Source organism: Pseudophryne corroboree, chromosome 4 (assembly GCF_028390025.1).
Source record: "Pseudophryne corroboree isolate aPseCor3 chromosome 4, aPseCor3.hap2, whole genome shotgun sequence".
Lineage (NCBI taxonomy): Eukaryota > Metazoa > Chordata > Amphibia > Anura > Myobatrachidae > Pseudophryne > Pseudophryne corroboree.
The window spans coordinates 753,492,043-753,509,922 of NC_086447.1; the positions used below are offsets into that span (position 1 = coordinate 753,492,043).

Consider the following 17,880-nt stretch of genomic DNA (forward strand, 5'->3'; position numbering starts at 1 on the left):
GCCCATAGCAACCAATTTGGTTCTAGCTATTATCTTCTGGAAGGTACTAGATAAATGATAAGTAGAATCTGGTTGCTGTGGGCAACATCTCCACCTCTAAAGCCAGCACCTAGTAAATATACTCCTTTGTGCCATATACTGTTTTAAGGGCTGGTATTGAGATGCAGTTATTTTTAAGAATAAGGTTTAGTAAGTCATTAGTAATTTTGTATTCTCCATGTATACAGTTGCTTATATATTATTATTGTTTTTCTATCATAGGTGTTCCTTAACTTTTTTCAGAAGAAAGTAGACTATGATGCCGTCAAGGCAATAAACAATGCATGTCTGGTTTATGACGGAAGGTTGGTTATTGATACCACATTCCACACAAATGATGCCTCCATAAGGGCAGCGGGATCACTGACTAAGTACTCAAATAAGTATTATGCAAATGAGTGGTCCCACAGCTACTTCAGCTCTAAGGAGGTCGGCTTTCATCTCGCCGCTACTTTGCTGCCTCTTTTCGACCCAACACTTGAACCAGTGAGTGATCCAGCACAGGAACTCAATAGGCTCATCCCAATATACAAAGGACCTCTCAATCAAGGTGTGTATTCTAAAGATGACTTTGCTATCTATTTATAGCGTACACGGCGGGGCAGACATTTTGTAGGCGAAACCAATTACTCCTTCTTGACCAAGGATGCACTTAGCACCACAATTGACAGGAATGAACATTGCATTTTCATTTCGCTTTCTTAGGCTAATTCAATTTGATTAAAATTTTTACGTTTGTATTCAGCTGCAATTTCACACACAGGGAAAAGCAGACGTAATAAATTAATATATTCATGATAATACAGTGTAGGAACAAATTACATCACTTAGACACTTCATGTTCAGTGTTCATAAGGAACTGTCTTCATTTACTTACAGCTGGACCACTATATGTTACCTAAATAAGCTATAGCAGAGTTTTTGAAATTGCTAACAGTACATGTTTTCTGGATCTCCTTGCACAATTACTAGTGAAATAATTAGTTGCCCTATAGATTTTTTCAGATGTCAATAGTAATTAATGCTCCTTTGCTGCAGCTTTAACCCTTTCAGTGGCGGGTTTTGGGAATTTGGCCACACCTCCCAGGGCAGGTTTTTTATTTTTTTTACCTGCGCGTTGCCAGGGGTTCCATGCGCTTTGCCAGGGGTTCCATGCGCTTTGCCAGGGGTTTCATGTGCATTGCCAGGGGTTTCACGCGCTGTGTCATGCTTTTTTGCCAGGGGTTTTATGCTCTGGGATCCATGCTCGTTGCCACGGGGAATGCTCATTGCCTTAGGGAATGCTCGTTGCCTAGGGGTAGCTAGGGATGGCCATCGACCATCGATGATTCAAAATCATCGATGGTCTATGACCGATGTCAAATACTTTTACCATCGATGGGGGAGACCAGATGGTTTCCCACCATCGATGGTTCAAATGCTACCTAATTTTTTTTTCTTTTTTGTTCTCAAATTGTCAGGACACGGAGCTTAGCTCCACCCTCTGACACCCACCAAGCCACACCCCCAGGCTCTGATTGACCCGTATTTGTACAGTAATACAGGGATGACCATCGATGGGTAAAACCATTGATGGATCCATTCCAGATGGTTTTACACCATCAATGTTATCCATTGATGGTGACCCACCGATGGCCATCCCTAGCAGTAGCATTTGCTGGCGGGCACTAGCCTGCCAGCACGATAATCCTCTTCCCCTCCTCCCTTGTACTCCACTACACTCGGCAGTTTTCCGGAATCTGCAAATGGAACTTGCACGGGACATTTTTTCTTTCTGTCAGGGCGGCACCTTTCTACTCGCAGACAACTGCAATTTCTCAGAATAACCGTCCATGCTGAATTAGTATGACAGCTTCCACTTACAACATATATAATGTACAATGGGGGTCATTCCGAGTTGTTCGCTCGCAAGTGAATTTTAGCAGATTTGCTCATGCTAAGCCGCCGCCTACTGGGAGTGAATCTTAGCATCTTAAAATTGCGAACGATGTATTCGCAATATTGCGATTACACACCTCGTAGCAGTTTCTGAGTAGCTTCAGACTTACTCGGCATCTGCGATCATTTCACTGCTTGTCGTTCCTGGTTTGACGTCACAAACACACCCAGCGTTCGCCCAGACACTCCTCCGTTTCTCCAGCCACTCCTGCGTTTTTTCCGGAAACGGTAGCGTTTTTTCCCACACGCCCATAAAACGGCCTGTTTCCACCCAGAAACACCCATTTCCTGTCAATCACATTACGATCGCCAGAACGATGAAAATGCCGTGAGTAAAATTCCTAAGTGCATAGCAAATTTACTTGGCGCAGTTGCAGTGCGGACATTGCGCATGCGCATTAAGCGGAAAATCGCTGCGATGCGAAGATTTTTACCGAGCGAACAACTGGGAATGACCCCCAATAATCGGTATATAAACATAGGGGGTCATTCCGAGTTGTTCGCTCGGTAAATTTCTTCGCATCGCAGCAATTTTCTGCTTAGTGCACATGCGCAATGTCCGCACTGCGACTGCGCCAAGTAAATTTGCTATGCAGTTAGGAATTTTACTCACGGATTTTTCCTCGTTCTGGTGATCGTAATGTGATTGACAGGAAGTGGGTGTTTCTGGGCGGAAACTGGCCATTTTATGGGTGTGTGTGAAAAAACGCTACAGTTTCTGGGAAAAACGCGGGAGTGGCTGGAGAAACGGAGGAGTGTCTGGGCGAACGCTGGGTGTGTTTGTGACGTCAAACCTGGAACGACAAGCACTGAACTGATCGCAGATGCCGAGTAAGTCTCGAGTTACTCAGAAACTGCACAGAGATGTCTTATCGCAATATTGCGAATTTTCGTTCGCAATTTTGATAAGCTAAGATTCACTCCCAGTAGGCGGCGGCTTAGCGTGTGCAAAGCTGCTAAAAGCAGCTTGCGAGCGAACAACTCGGAATGACCACCATAGTCAATAATATTTTTTTTTCTACATTTCTAATTTTCTATATATCTATAACCTTTCCTTTTGCTTTGTACATGTAAATTTGTTTGCAGTGATCGAAGTCCAGTACTATGTGGAACTAGAAAGATGGACATATTTCAGCTTGTCTATATAATAATAATAATAATAATAATAATAATACATTGTTTTTGCTTGTATTAGGTGGTGTTGTTCCTGGGGGTTTTTACTACCTAAATGTAGCTAAACCTGCAATTCCTTGTCCTTTACAAGCTCAAATGATGAAACCCAATTATGTAAGTTACTTCCTTAAACTCAGTCTTATTGGATCAGTAATTGTTTTTTTTTTTAACTGTAGAATATCAAAGCATATGTATTTTTCATGTTACTGCTTGTTTGTTTTTGTTTTTTTAAATATGTTTATTGGTAAACAAATAGCAATGTCAACAATACCAGAATAGATACAGGTCAACACATGAAACAAAATAGGAACATAGGAGGTCATTCCGAGTTGTTCGCTCGTTGCCGATTTTCGCTATGCTGAGATTTGTTGCAAAATGCGCATGCGCAAGGCACGCAGGGCGCATGCGCGTAGTTATTTAACTAAAAACTAAAGCAGTTTTGCTGTGGATCCTGCGGCGCTTTTCAGTCGCACTGCTGATCGTGAATGATTGACAGGAAAGGGGCGTTTCTGGGTGGTAACTGAGCGTTTTCCGGGAGTGTGCGGAAAAACGCAGGCGTGTCAGGGAAAAACACGGGAGTGTCTGGAGAAACGGGGGAGTGGCTGGCCGAACGCAGGGCATGTTTGTGACGTCAAACCAGGAACTAAACGGACTGAGCTGATCGCAATCTGTGAGTAGGTCTGGAGCTACTCAGAAACTGCTAAGAATTATTTATTAGCAGTTCTGCTACTCTTTCGTTCGCTATTCTGCTAACCTAAGATACACTCCCAGAGGGCGGCGGCCTAGCGTGTGCAATGCTGCTAAAAACAGCTAGCGAGCGAACAACTCGGAATGAGGGCCATAGCTCCAATAGTAAAATAGATACAATCATGGAAATATAGAAGAACAACAACCTTGTGGGATGAATATACTTAGTGTAGCTACGCAGGGAGAAGAATAAAGTGTGGATTATTGGTAGAAGTATGTATCCCAGGTATTGATAAACAGCCTAGAATGGCGGGGAGCTTCGCACTTTCGTAGACAGGTTGTACCACGCGGTTAGGCGTACTATACCTCTGATAAAGTCTTTTTCTTTAACAGACAGTGTAAGAATATAAGGCAGCCACACATCAAAAAATGTATGAGTTCTAGAGTCTAAGTCTAAAGAGCATTCAATCCACTCCATCCTGTAAACATGAGCCAATCTAGGTATCATAAGCGACAATGGGATGGAGTCAGATTGGATCCATAGGGATAGAATTGTCTTTTTTGCCACTGCTGCCATTTTCGCTAGTAGTAATCTAGTACCTGGAGTGTACTTGGGAATCATGGATGGGGCATAATAAATCCACATTGCCCATGGCATCTTAATAACAAAATGGATATGCAAAGTATTATTCACGTAGGATTGAACAGTAAGCCAAAGGAATGGACCACAGGACAAGACCATATGCAGTGGAGTATATCGGCATCTGGGTGCCGGCATTTAAAACAATTTGAGTTATCCGCTACTCCCGTAATTAGTCTAAGCTTTGGAGTATAATACGCCCTATGAAGGATCTTATATTGCATTTCTGCGAATGAAGAAGAAATCAATTGTTTATTCAAAATAACAGAAGCTTTAACAATGGTTTGCAAGGGGAGACCAGAAGTAGAGTCCCTCCACTTAGCCATACCCGTAGTCATAGCAGTAAGATGTAATCTCTTCCTGACCTGTTCATATAATAGTGAGGTAGGAAAAGAGGTACTCAGACGGCCTTTTATCAAGACATCTAAAACATGAAGCTGATGTGGAAGCTGAAGATCAGATAGCAATTTTGTAACAAAACTACAAGCCTGGAAATAAGCGGGGGATGTTACTGCTTGTTTTAAGTTTTACAGTTATTGCACTCTGGGACTGGCCTCTTCTAGGGGATGTGCTAGAGACATCACTATAGTTAAGCCACATCGTTTTTCTTTCCTATCTGAATCACCTAGCTGAGTGGTGGCCAACCAGTCATTATAACGGCAATTGCAGCTAAGAGGACAGCTACGTTTGGACAGAACATACAGTTTGTAAGCTGATAAGAAATTACAGCTGGTCCAAAGAGCGTGACACGTCTATTCTGAGATATATTCAATATGGTACTGTTTCTTCCTATCATGCATTTATGATTTTGATAATACCCCTGAAGAAGTCTCCTTTAAGGGATGAAATGCGTAGGGTGTTTGGTACCGTATTAATCCGCCATTGCTGAAGATCCTGTCACCCTGAAGGTTTCTGTCAGGAAGCTGTTACATCTCTTCTAAAGTGGGGTGAAAAATATGACACATTTTTAAATGTAATGTAAGCAATCAAGAGTAAACGGATTCTGACTTTCACTAACAGTTGAACAATGGGCCTTTCTTGGGTGATTTTTGGTGAGAGGGTATAATTCTGAAATCCATTGGACTTCCAACTCATCTCATAGGATATCCTTGGTGTTTTAAGAATAAACAATTAACATTAAAAAAGGTCACTGGGTCTATATGTAGAAGCAAAGCGAAAGGCGGCACTCAGGAGAGAGAGAGAGAGACAGAGAGAGAGAGAGAGAGAGTTAGTTTAGATTTTCAATCTAAATATCTTTGTTTTGATTTTCATTTAGGGGCAGGAAATCATAACTGGCAAAGCAATTAATGGTGATTACTTCCGGCTACACATCAATCAGTACAACATGGTGGAGTCGATAACATGTCTATCTCTGAAACCTTTTCCTGAGTCAAATTTCAAGTGTCTATATGGACAGCATGAACGTCTACTGAATAATCTGTGTTCTCGCTTTCAAGAAGGGCTTATCACAGACCTCTACAGGTAAGTACCTAAAATCATTATTTAAAGAGTTGACTACTGTATAGATCAGTGGTGGCCAACGCGTGGCTCTAGAGCCACATGCGGCTCTTTCTTTATTCAAATGTGGCTCCCAACACTCAAAGTCACGTGACCACAAGAGATCTGTAAACCGCTGCACTCCAGCCAGACATGCAGCAGCACTACGTAGACTGAGAACTGAGGGAGCCAAATACACCTGGGGGAGCTGGCTGGAGTGACACAGGCGGGTGCTGGCTGGAGTGACACATAGTGTATTATGTGAATCTTGATTTTCAATATATTTTATGCGAATCTGGCTTTTTCAATTATTTGATGTAGAAGTGGCTTTTTCATTGTATTTTATGTTGGATCTGGCTTTTTCAAATGTATTTTATACCAGAGGCGTGGCCTAGCAGGCACAAGGTCACACCCCATTTTTGCAAGTGCGCCTTCAGCTCGAAGTCGGCTCTTTGATGTACCTAACAAGATTTCTTGGCTCTTTGTCTCTGACTGGTTGGCCACCCCTGGTATAGATTGATAGATTCCCATATACAATCCCCTTTGCACATGGGAAATTAGCTCGGGTCTGCTGGTCTTTCAAGTCTTTCTGGCTCTGAATATTTTCTTTTTGCTGGTGCTGAAATAGGTAGGCAGAAATGGCACCAGTCCTCCAGGCATTCTTATATTTGAGCATATTGAATAATAAAATACAGATTTGATCTTATAAAATATTTAAAGAAGTGTGTCTACATCATCTGAAGGAAAGAGTGATTGTAAACGCCATACAGTATATATGTTAATCAATACATTTTCACATATAATCAGGAAGAACATCATTTTGTAACCCCTGTTACAAAAATAAAGATGCATTGCGTAAAACCATCCATTACTTTCCAGCAGGTGCTAACCACAACAAAATCGCTATATTAAACTATCTCATAAATAATGTTACCTAAGAAGTCTGATTTCAGTAGTTTAAAGAAATCGAAGTTAAAGTATCTGTAAGTACAAAAAGTAGGTTATAATTGTCAGCGTTATCATTTTCTCAGAGAAGAGAAGCAGCTGATTAAATGCGGGAGGGAAGCAGGCCAAGTGCTGCTGGTCATTGTGGGTCGGGCCAAGATGAGGAATCCTGCCCATTTCACTAGAAAGTGAGCAGGAAGCAACAGGGTGACCTACGATTCCAGGGGTCATGTGATGGGAGAGTAGGCAAGTAAGTACCTTTATGGTTGCCTGAATGAGTGTTTTTTTATTTATTTATTCAGGGCCTGATTCGGATTTATCTGCAAACCTGATGATTTACGTACAAATCTGATGGTGGGGGAACTGTGCATGCACAGACTTGTTCTGCGCATGTGCACAACGGGTCATGATTGTTCACAGTTTCCCCCGTAGCTTGCTTGACATACTACAGCGTTTCGGGGGCAGTGCCAGAACGGTTTTACAAAACATGGCGTGTTGCTCCCGTTTTATTGGCGTTGTTGGTCACAGACACGGCTGACCAGTTCTCATGGCCAATCTGAGTAAACTTCAGCTTATGCAGACTGCCAAGGGCTGCGACCATCTTTGGATGCAGTACTCGGATCGCAGATGCAGGCAGGTAGGAGTCTATTTCCTGCAGGCAACTCCTGCTACATTTACATTTTACTTGTATGGTATTGCATAGCCGCTTCCCTGCGGCTGTGCAGTACCGTACAAATCTGAATCAGGCCCTCAAGTGTTTGGTACAAATTAGAGATGACTGGGCTCAGTTCTCAGTGATCGCAAAATACGCGCTATAGTGCATTTTTACACGCTACAAGCAGAGGGGGACTCTTTTTTTTAAATGAGCGGGTCCCGTGGGACGCGCTGTCTCCCTGTCCAATCGCGCTGCCCGCAGCTTCTCCCAGTCCAATCGCGCTGCCAGCAATGTCTCCCCATTCAAGTGCGGCTGAGACGTCACTACTCCCCGCCCGCCAGCGTGCTCGCTGTGCTGCTCCAAACTACAATAAGAAGCAGCTGCCAGCAGGCGTCGGGGCGTGCTGTATTGTGACTGTGGCTGCACACTAGCCAGCACAGCGCCATCATTGAAGAAGACTGTGTCTCTCTGGCTGCATATGGCTGCACTCCCTGGGGGATTAAGTAAGTTAACAGAGGGAGCATATGTGTGTCGGAGGGAGGAGAGTGTTGGCAGCTAATGATGCAAATATGGGGGGATGGGGCAGTGCCCATCATACACTCTGCCCATACCTCCTCAGTGTCCATTATACACACACCAAAAACTCTACCTGGCGCAATGTGTATAATGTGCTCTACCTGGCGCAAAGTGTATAACGTGCTCTGCCTGGCTCAGTGTGTATAGGTGCTTCTACCTGGTGCAATGTGTATAATGTGCTCTGCCTGGTGCAAAGTGTATAATGTTCTCTGCCTGGCGCAAAGTGTATAATGTACTCTGCCTGGCGCAAACTGTATAACGTGCTCTGTCTGGCGCAATGTGTATAGCGTGCTCTGCCTGGCGCAATGTGTATATCATGCTGTGCCTGGCGCAATGTGTATAACGTGCTGTGCCTGGCGCAATGTGTATAACGTGCTGTGCCTGGCGCAATGTGCATAACGTGCTGTGCCTGGCGCAATGTGTATAAATGTGCTCTACCTGGTGCAATGTGTATAACGTGCTCTACCTGGTGCAATGTGTATAATGTGCTCTGCCTGGCGCAAAGTGTATAACGTGCTCTACCTGGTACAATGTGTATAAATGTGCTGTACCTGGTGCAAGTGTTTAACTTACTCTACCTGGTGCAATGTGTATAATGTGCTCTGCCTGGCTCAGTGTGTATAGGTGGTTCTACCTGGTGCAATGTGTATAATGTGCTCTGCATTGTGTATAGGTAGTTCTACCTGGTGCAATGTGTATAAGCGGTGGTGTAATGTGAATTGGTACTATTATGGTGCCAAGCCCCTTCCCCACAAAGCCAGACCCCTACATTTTTTATGCGCGCCTTCGGCGTGCACTGTCCATGCTTTACAATATGGGAGGGGGAGCACCATTTCACTTTCTGCCAAAGGGCACCAAAATGTCTAGTTACAGCTCTGGTTCAGTGTCCTGTATGCTACACAGCCCAGCAGCATTGTCACCCCCTCCTCCCCCTTGCAACACTTTTGTAGTGTCCAAATCAAGGTGTGTGTTTTCATATTTGAATCATTTATAAGAACCTCCATTCCGATGGGACCCAGAAAAGGACAAGTAGGACCCCAATTTTTAAAAGTGAGGGGTCCCTGGGACCCACTTCTATTTTGGCTCAGCGTGATCACTGGTTCTCCGGGAACCGAGTCCACCCGAACATCCAGGATCTGAGGGAATTCGAGCCATGGCTCCAGTTTTCCAGCCAGACTCATGTTCCAAATCAAGGCAAACGTCATCATCCTGGCATCAGATCTCACAGGTTTTGGTTTCTACATAACTCCCTCCAATGGTGATTTGGGCGCCATTTCACACAGGACGCCAGACGGAGAGCACACACTAGACTGCCAGGGCAGAAATTAATTTATCAGTCCTCTATTATACTGGTGCACAGCCCAGAGCACTAAAAAGCAGGAGGCTTCACTCTTCCTGACCTGACTAGGTACCATGAGGTGGCTTTGCTTTCTCAATTAAGTGACTGGTCCCTCCCTCCCCTCTTTAAACCTTGGGTAGCTCTGGAGTGTTTCCTCATTTATGGTTTTCCTCTACCTGACTGTCTCTGGTTACCTAATCAGCTACGCCCAAAATGCATCCCTACAGCAGTTTTGGATACTGTAAAAGCGTGGGATCTTAAGCTCCCAACTGATTTTGAATTTACTCTACCTAGCAGAACTGTATGCCTTAATGCTCTAGATAGATAATTACCTCACCTTCATATTTTATACTGGATGCACTTGGGTGTTGTGCCTTAGCAGATTTATTTCCCCACACTTGATTTTACCTTTCACTGCCTTCTTTGTTATGTTTATTTGAAGCCTGTAGATGACCTGTCTTCTCTACTCTACTTTTTTATTCCCCTTGTTGACCTTTCTTTTCTGTAAAACCATTATATTTTTGTATATAATCAATAAAAATGTAATGTTGAAAACAAAAGAACTTATAAGAAATGGAAAGTTTAGATTGGATATCTAGAAATGTGGGAAATACTAATTCATGAGTGATATAATTTAACCAAAGAATGTTATTAGTCTGCCAGTCAGAGTTTGAAGTAGCCGTGTTAAACCCTGGTTGAAAGCTGAGATTGTGAAATAATATGATTTTAATTACCTACTGGTAAATCCTTTTTTCGTAGTCCACAGGGGATACTGGGAATCCATTTAGTACCATGGGGTATAGACGGGTCCACTAGGAGCCATGGGCACTATAGAAGTTTGATTGTGTGTGCTGGCTCCTCCCTCTATGCCCCTCCTACCAGGCTCAGTCTAGGAAACTGCCCGGCGAGACAAACATACTTTGAGAGAAGGATATAGAAAAGGAAAGTGGTGAGAATTCAAACCAGCACAACCAGAACAAGAGGAAAGCCATGCTAACCAAACTTGCAAATAGGGACAGCAACAGCTGAACCAAACAACATTACTGAATGAAGTAAAAGAGCAGGAAGAACGAAGCACCGTGCGGGCGCCCAGTATCCCTTATGGACTACGAGAAAAGGATTTACCGGTAGGTAATTAAAATCCTATTTTCTCTTACGTCCTAGGGGATACTGGGAATCCATTTAGTACCATGGGGAAGTACCAAAGCTCCCAAACCGGGTGGGAGAGTGCTGAGGTTCCTGCAGAACTGATTGACCAAACTGAAGGTCCTCAGAGGCCAAAGTATCGAACTTGTAAAACTTAGCAAACATGTTCGAACCAGACCAAGTAGCTGCTCGGCAGAGCTGTAAAGCCGAGACACCCCGGGCAGCTGCCCAAGAGGAACCCACTGACCTAATAGAGTGGGCTTGAACTGATTTCGGAATCGGCAAACCTGCCGTGGAATAAGCATGCTGGATAGTGAGCCTGATACAGCGTGCAATGGACTGCTTCGAAGCAGTACACCAAATTTTATTGGGATCATAAAGAACGAACAGCGAGTCCGATTTCCTGTGACGAGCTGTTCTCTCCACATAGGGGTAATTCTAAGTTGATCGCAGCAGCAAATTTGTTAGCAGTTGGGCAAAACCATGTGCACTGCAGGGGGGGCAGATATAACATTTGCAGAGAGAGTTATATTTGGGTGGGTTATTTTGTTTCTGTGCAGGGTAAATACTGGCTGCTTTATTTTTACACTGCAATTTAGATTTCAGTTTGAACACACCCCACCCAAATCTAACTCTCTCTGCAAATGTTATATCTGCCACACCTGCAGTGCAAATGGTTTTGCCCAACTGCTAACAAATTTGTTGCTGCGATCAACTCGGAATTACCCCCCATAGACCTTCAAAGCCCTTACGACATCCAAAGATTTTGAAGTAGCAGAGGCGTCCGTAACAGCTGGAACCACAATCGGTTGGTTGATGTGAAACGCGGACACCACCGTAGGAAATTGCAGACAGGCCCTAGTTCAGCTCTGTCCTCATGGAAAATTAAGTAGGGGCTCTTGTAATACAACGCCCCCAGATCCGACACACATCTTGCTGAAGCCAAGGCCAACAGTGTGACGGTCTTCCACGTAAGATACTTTACGTCTACCTCCTGCAATGGTTCAAGCCAGTCCGATTGAAGGAACTGCAGTATCAAATTGAGATCCCAAGGTGCCGTAGGAGGCACAAAGGGAGGCTGTAAATGCAGAACACCTTTTAAGAACATCTGGACTTCAGGGATAGAAGACAATTGTTTCTGAAAGAAAATAGACAAGGCCGAAATCTGAACTTTAATGGAGCCTAGGCATAGGCCCACATCAACTCCTGACTGCAGAAAAAGCAGAATACGGTCCAGATGAAATTCCACCGCAGAATATTGTCTGCTGTCACACCAAGAGACATATTTCTTCGTAATACGATTGTAATGTTTAGACGTTACCCCATTTCTGGCTTGGATCATAGTCAGGATGACCTTGTCAGGAATCCCTCTCCTGGCTAGAATCAACCGTTCAACTTCCATGCCATTAAACGTAGCCGTGGTAAGTCTTGATAGACGAACTGGCCCTGCTGCAGAAGATCCTCTCGATGAGGCAGAAGCCACGGATCTTCGATCAGCATCTCGCGAGAAGATCCGCATACCAGGCCCTTCGTGGCCAGTCTAGAGCAATGAGGATTGCTTGAACCTTTTACCTTCTTATTCTTTTTAAAATTCTTGGATTCAGAGGTATGGGAGGAAACAAGTACACCAGCTGGTAAACCCACGGAGTTGTCAGGGCGTCTACTGCTACTGCCTGTGGGTCCCTCGACCTGGAACAATACCGCTTGAGCTTCGTGTTGAGCTGAGAGGCCATCATGTCGATTTGTGGATACCCTCACTGACGTGTTAACCACCGAAACACCTCTGAGTGGAGGCCCGATTCCCCCGGGTGCAGATCGTGTCTGCTGAGGAAGTCTGCTTCCCAGTTGTCTACTCCCGGTATGAAGATCGCTGACAACGCCACGGAGTGTCTTACCGCCTAGAGGAGAATTCTTGATACCGCTGACATTGTGGCTCTGCCCTGTCGGTTTATGTACAACACCACCGTCACATTGTCCAACTGGACTTGAATGGCCTGATTCTGAAGAAAAGATGAGGCCTGCAGAAGGGCATTGTAGATAGCCCTGAGTTCCAGGATGTTTATTGGAAGGACGACTTCCTGACTTGACCATCTTCCCTGAAACTGCACTGCCTGGGTGACTGTTTCCCAACCTCTGAGGCTTGCGTCTGTAGCCACCACAGGAGGGAGATCCTGGCTTTTGGTGACAGATGAATTCTCTGGTGCATGTGAAGATGCAATCCGGATCATTTGTCCAACAAATCCAGCTGGAAAGGCCTTGCATGAAACCTTCCGTACTGAATTGCTTCGTAAGAAGCCACCATTTTCCCCAGAAGGTGTATGCAGAGATGCACTGAGATTCAGGTTGGCTTCAAGACGGCACAGACCATCGACTGGATTACATTGCCTTTTCCAAGGGAAGGAATACTTTCTGAGACTCTGTGTCCAGTAGCATTCCCAGGAACTGAAGCCTCTGCGTTGCTTCTAGGTGAGATTTTGGCAGGTTCAGAATCCACCCATGATCCAGGAGTAGTCTGGTTGAGAGGCCAGTGTTCTCCAACAGCTGTTGCCTGGACGGTGCCTTTATCAGAAGATCATCCAAGTACGGAACTATGTTCACTCCCTGTCTGCGGAGCAGCATCATCACCTCTGCCATCACTTTGGTGAACACCCTCGGTGCCGTGGAGAGACCAAATGGCAGGGCCTGAAACTGGTAGTGGCAGTCCTGCAGTGCAAACCGTAGATAAGCCTGATGAGACGGCCAGATCGGAATGTGAAGGTACGCATCCTTGACATCCAGAGACACTAGGAATTCCCCCTCCTACTGTGTACACTACAGTGTACTTAGTCAGGAGACTCAGTCCGCCCCATGTAGAAGCCGTGTGTCTCCGTACCCTCATGCCGCCATAATGGCCGGCGACCCGCTAACCAGGACGCCGGCTTAGTACTTACCACTCTTCATTCTTCTGGCTCTGTTAGGGGTGGAAGCGTGCTGTGGGAATGTACGCTCGCCGTGGTGGGGCTTGCGAATAGTTCCCTCAGGAGCTAGTTTCCTGTCAGTGGGGAACGGGACCATTAACACTTAGTGGGGTTTGGCCATTGTCCCCCTAAGTCCCACGAAGCAGGCAGGCTGGTGCCATCCAGTCCTGCCTGAAAATAACAAACTTTAAAAATAAATGTAGAAAACTCTTCAGGAGCTTCCAGAGACGTGACCGGCTCCTACGGGCACAGTTTCTAAACTAAACTGAGTCTGCATAGAGGGAGGAGCCAGCACACACAATCAAACTTTTATAGTGCCGATGGATCCTAGTGGACCTGTCTATACCCCATGGTAATAAGTATCCCCTAGGCTGTAAGAGAAAAGGGAATTATTGGGCTTGGGTATGGAGCAATATGGCAGCGACGATTTACAAAATCCCATATATCTAATGTGCCTGAGATGAGAGGATGGTTCAAAAATGCCTAAGGTTGTGACAGGCGGGGGAACCATAACAGAGATGAAATCGAATGTAGTTTTAGCAGGCCCGACTTAATCATCACTTACACCCTCTCTGATTTAGGTTGGGTCCATAATATGCACTGAGTCTTGCGGCTATATAATAAGATTTGAAGCCAGGGACAGTTTTTTTTTGTTTTTTTTTAAATAGGAACCTGTTGCTTCAAAAGCTGTCCCTATGGAACACTAGAGTGTGGTTCTAGAAACAGGCAGCTTCTTTGGTAAACTGGAGAAAGCACAGACAGTACTGAACCATATCCCTGAGTACATTTCATTGCTTTCTCTGTACTATGTATCTGGTATAATTCATACTAATAGACTCTGTGACATTACTTTTGGCGCTTTGTGTACTTGTACATTTTCTCCAAATAAAACATATACGATTCCTACTTATATGAAACAGAAAAACAGAACAATTCTTTGGATGCATTGATTTTGTTGTTTCAGCCTCAATCAAAAGGGGAAATGCTTCAGGAAAAAAAGTTGTATTTCGAAAGTATTTTCCTTTCCATTTTCACCTGAATGCATCATGGTTAAAAGCACTGTCTTACACAGACAAGAGCAATAGCTTTCAGCATTGAAAATATTCCCATTCTTGTGTACTTGTACGTTGCGAGACCCAAAGATGCCCAAGTGTAGTTATATTTTAGAGGGATACTTTGTTGTCGATGAGGGCATCTAAGTCCATTGTGAACTGTACTGTCTAGACGGGTCTTGGTATGCTACATTAGCCATCGTATGGTCACAGAACTTGTTCTTAATGTAATTTTTTCCATTTAACTCTGCTAAATATTATGCTACAAAGCAAAGCTAAAAATATTACCTACTGAAAATTGCTTCCAACAGTGCTGTAGGGAGGGATGTGCGACTGGTGCTACCCAGTTTTTGACTGGCCCATAGGGGCACAGGGGAGACCCCCGATGGGCCACACTGCCTGTCGCAAACCTCCTCCTTTAGGGATTAGGTCTCAGACTAACAGTGCAATTGAATTAAACATTATACATATTTTGCCTAATAATTCATAGGACTATGGTGTAGATTCTACAGTGCATTGCTGTGATTAATGTGGTGCATTATCATGCATGCACTAGCAGTATTTACTAGTTATATTTATCAAGGGCTCAGATCTAATGGTTAGACAAACCAATGTGGTGGCTGGTCACACCCTCTGTGGAGCCTAGCCAAACCACTAAGTATGGGCCCCTACCACAGCATTTCCCCGGTGGGCCCTTAATGCCCCAGTTCAACATTGGTTCTACCACCCAGGTCACAAAGCTGACGAGCAGTACCACCACTGCCTTATTGGAACTCTTCTATGGCTTGTGCGGTGCTTGGAACTGCACCCTGCACCCGGAGGATGCTACTCCCAACCATCTTTGTGGCGTCATGATCTTACATGTTCTAGGGGTGAGGGGCATTACGAGGCGGCACAGGGGGCCTGATTTAGGTCTTGATGGAGAAGTGGCGCATGCCACAAAGTGCTGATGTTCAGTACTGTGCACATGCGCCGGACCTGTACTGCGCATGTGCGGTACGGGTCTGTAACGTCGGTCACAGAGATTTTCTGGCCTTTTGTTAGGACCTGGGATTGCCAGCGTGCACGACCCCATGCTGACCGATAGTGTCGCAGATAATCCGATGCTGCGTCCTAGGGTACAGCTCGAATCAGTAATGCATGTAGGAGGCGTAACGCTCCCTGCTGCATTGCTATATCAGTGCTATCTTTGCTGCTTCCATGTAAGCAGCAACTCCAACCACATCTAACTCAGGCCCAGGGCGGGGAATTACTTGTCATGTCACATTGCACAAGTGTCTTTATTTTGCTATCCATGGTCACTGTTATAGGCGTTATATACAAAATCAGCCTATCTATCATGCCAGAAAGGTACTGGAAAGAAAAAAAGGAGTTAGGGGTCAATGGGCCTAATTCAGACCTGATCGTAGCAGCACATTTGTTAGCAGATGGGCAAAACCATGTGCACTGCAAGGGTGGGGGGGGGGGGGGGCAGAGTTGGATTTAGGTGGGGTGTGTTCAAACTGAAATCTAAATTGCAGTGTAAAAATAAAGCAGCCCGTATTTACCCTGCACAGAAACAAAATAACCCACCCAAATCTAACTCCCTGCAAATGTTATACCTGTGTCCCATACCCCCCCCCCCCCCCCCCCCTGCAGTGGACATGGCTCTGCCCATCTGCTAACAAATTTGCTGCTACGATCAGGTCTTAATTAGGCCCAATATTTGGTATATGGAATCTGTAGAATGACTTCTTAAGGGGATGCGATCAATTTACCTACAATCAAAATCCCGACGGCCAAAATGCAACCATTGACCGACGGTCAAAATACCGTCATGGTCAAAGTACCGACATTTAAAATACAGACAAGGTCAAAATACCAACTGTAACAGGAGTCTTGCTAGAATGTGCTCTGCTAGAAAAATTCCACCAGCGACCGACTCCAGGCTTGTGCAAAAACAACAAATACCTTTTATTCAGGTAGCTCAAAAACAAAGATATACATAAATCAAAGACCACTGTCTTTAGTATAAACTACCAGGGAGGTTAGGTCCTGCCTCACTCCCTCTTACTTAATAAGGAACCCTTCAGGTCCTGGCATCCTGACACTAGTGGCCCAGCCCTCCAGATCCCACTGTCCCTAGCAGGCCTATCACCTGGACACTAACTGCCTTCAGGAGCCCTGACTCATGGGAGAGACTCTGCTTTAAACCCAGCACCCAGGTGCTGGCTGATGCAGCAGCTTCTTGGGCTAAGAAGCCTATAAGACCTGGTCTTGGCCAAATGGATGGGAACCTGGTCCATCCACACTTCCCACCTACCCCCAGGACCCTGTGTGTAGCTTACAGGTACCTCTCCTGCCACATACCCTTTCCCTCAGCTTTTCGTGGCTCAGAAAAGCAGCATGTGACATTGGCAAGGTTTCACCTTCACCAATAATTTGGGGCTGACAAATCTTTGGGACATAACTTGGGCCCATACACCTGGGTCCCAAGTTCCTCTTCCCAGTACACGTCCGAGGCCCTTTTAACTGGCCTTGGAATCTATTTCTATTAAAGGTTGGTGGCACCAACTCCACTGTGCCACCTTCCCTTTCCCTCCACTTTGGCATAGTGGCCGAAGTGGTCGTTTTAATGGACAACTTCCTGTTGCCCACTAAACTTCCCCTTCTCTTCACCTTTCCACCCTTAGGGATGTTTCCCTTATCGGGCTCGGATTTACTGGCTACTGAGGAAGTCGCTTCATTCCTTTCTGGGTGTTTGTGACACCTGACATTAACCAACTCTGGACTGGGGAAGGTTTGTAAGTTCACTCTGGGCCTAATAGTCACCCCGGCCCTCACTGGTCTTGGCCTATATAGACAATTCCACCTTTTATGGCCAAGCTCTTGGCACCGGTAACACCTAGTCTCTGCCCTGACTTTAATTGTTCTGAGATCATGGTCCAACTTTGCCCCCACCTTTTCCCTCAGAGTGAGGCATTGGTCCCGAGTCTCAGAAAGTCCTTTCATTTGTTGAACTTTTAGTGCTTCCTTCAGTCTTTCCAGCTTGGATAACATTTTCTTCATTAACGTGACTGCTTCGTCCTCCGATCTTCCATCTTTGACCCTAGGCACCGAATCTTACTGTTCTATGACCGGCACATAACCCATTTTGATTCTCTAGTCCAGGTCTCTTATTCAACTCCGTAGTTCAGGAATCTCCTTCACTACTTCTTTTAGCTGGCTGTTACTTAGGGCCAGCTTTTGGAACTCTC

The 17,880-nt window shown here is 45.1% G+C and overlaps 1 protein-coding gene across 3 annotated transcripts in view; it reads left to right on the plus strand.

Moving 5' to 3' along the window:
* The window catches only part of CFAP61 (cilia and flagella associated protein 61), an 844,658-nt gene that overhangs the window by 616,811 nt on the left and 209,967 nt on the right, over nucleotides 1–17,880 (plus strand). For all 3 annotated transcript variants that reach the window (XM_063918168.1, XM_063918169.1, XM_063918170.1), the window contains 3 exons: nucleotides 262–589; nucleotides 3,173–3,264; nucleotides 5,754–5,959. In XM_063918168.1, coding sequence (XP_063774238.1) covers nucleotides 262–589; nucleotides 3,173–3,264; nucleotides 5,754–5,959 — 626 coding nt within the window. The remainder of the gene's footprint in view (nucleotides 1–261; nucleotides 590–3,172; nucleotides 3,265–5,753; nucleotides 5,960–17,880) is intronic.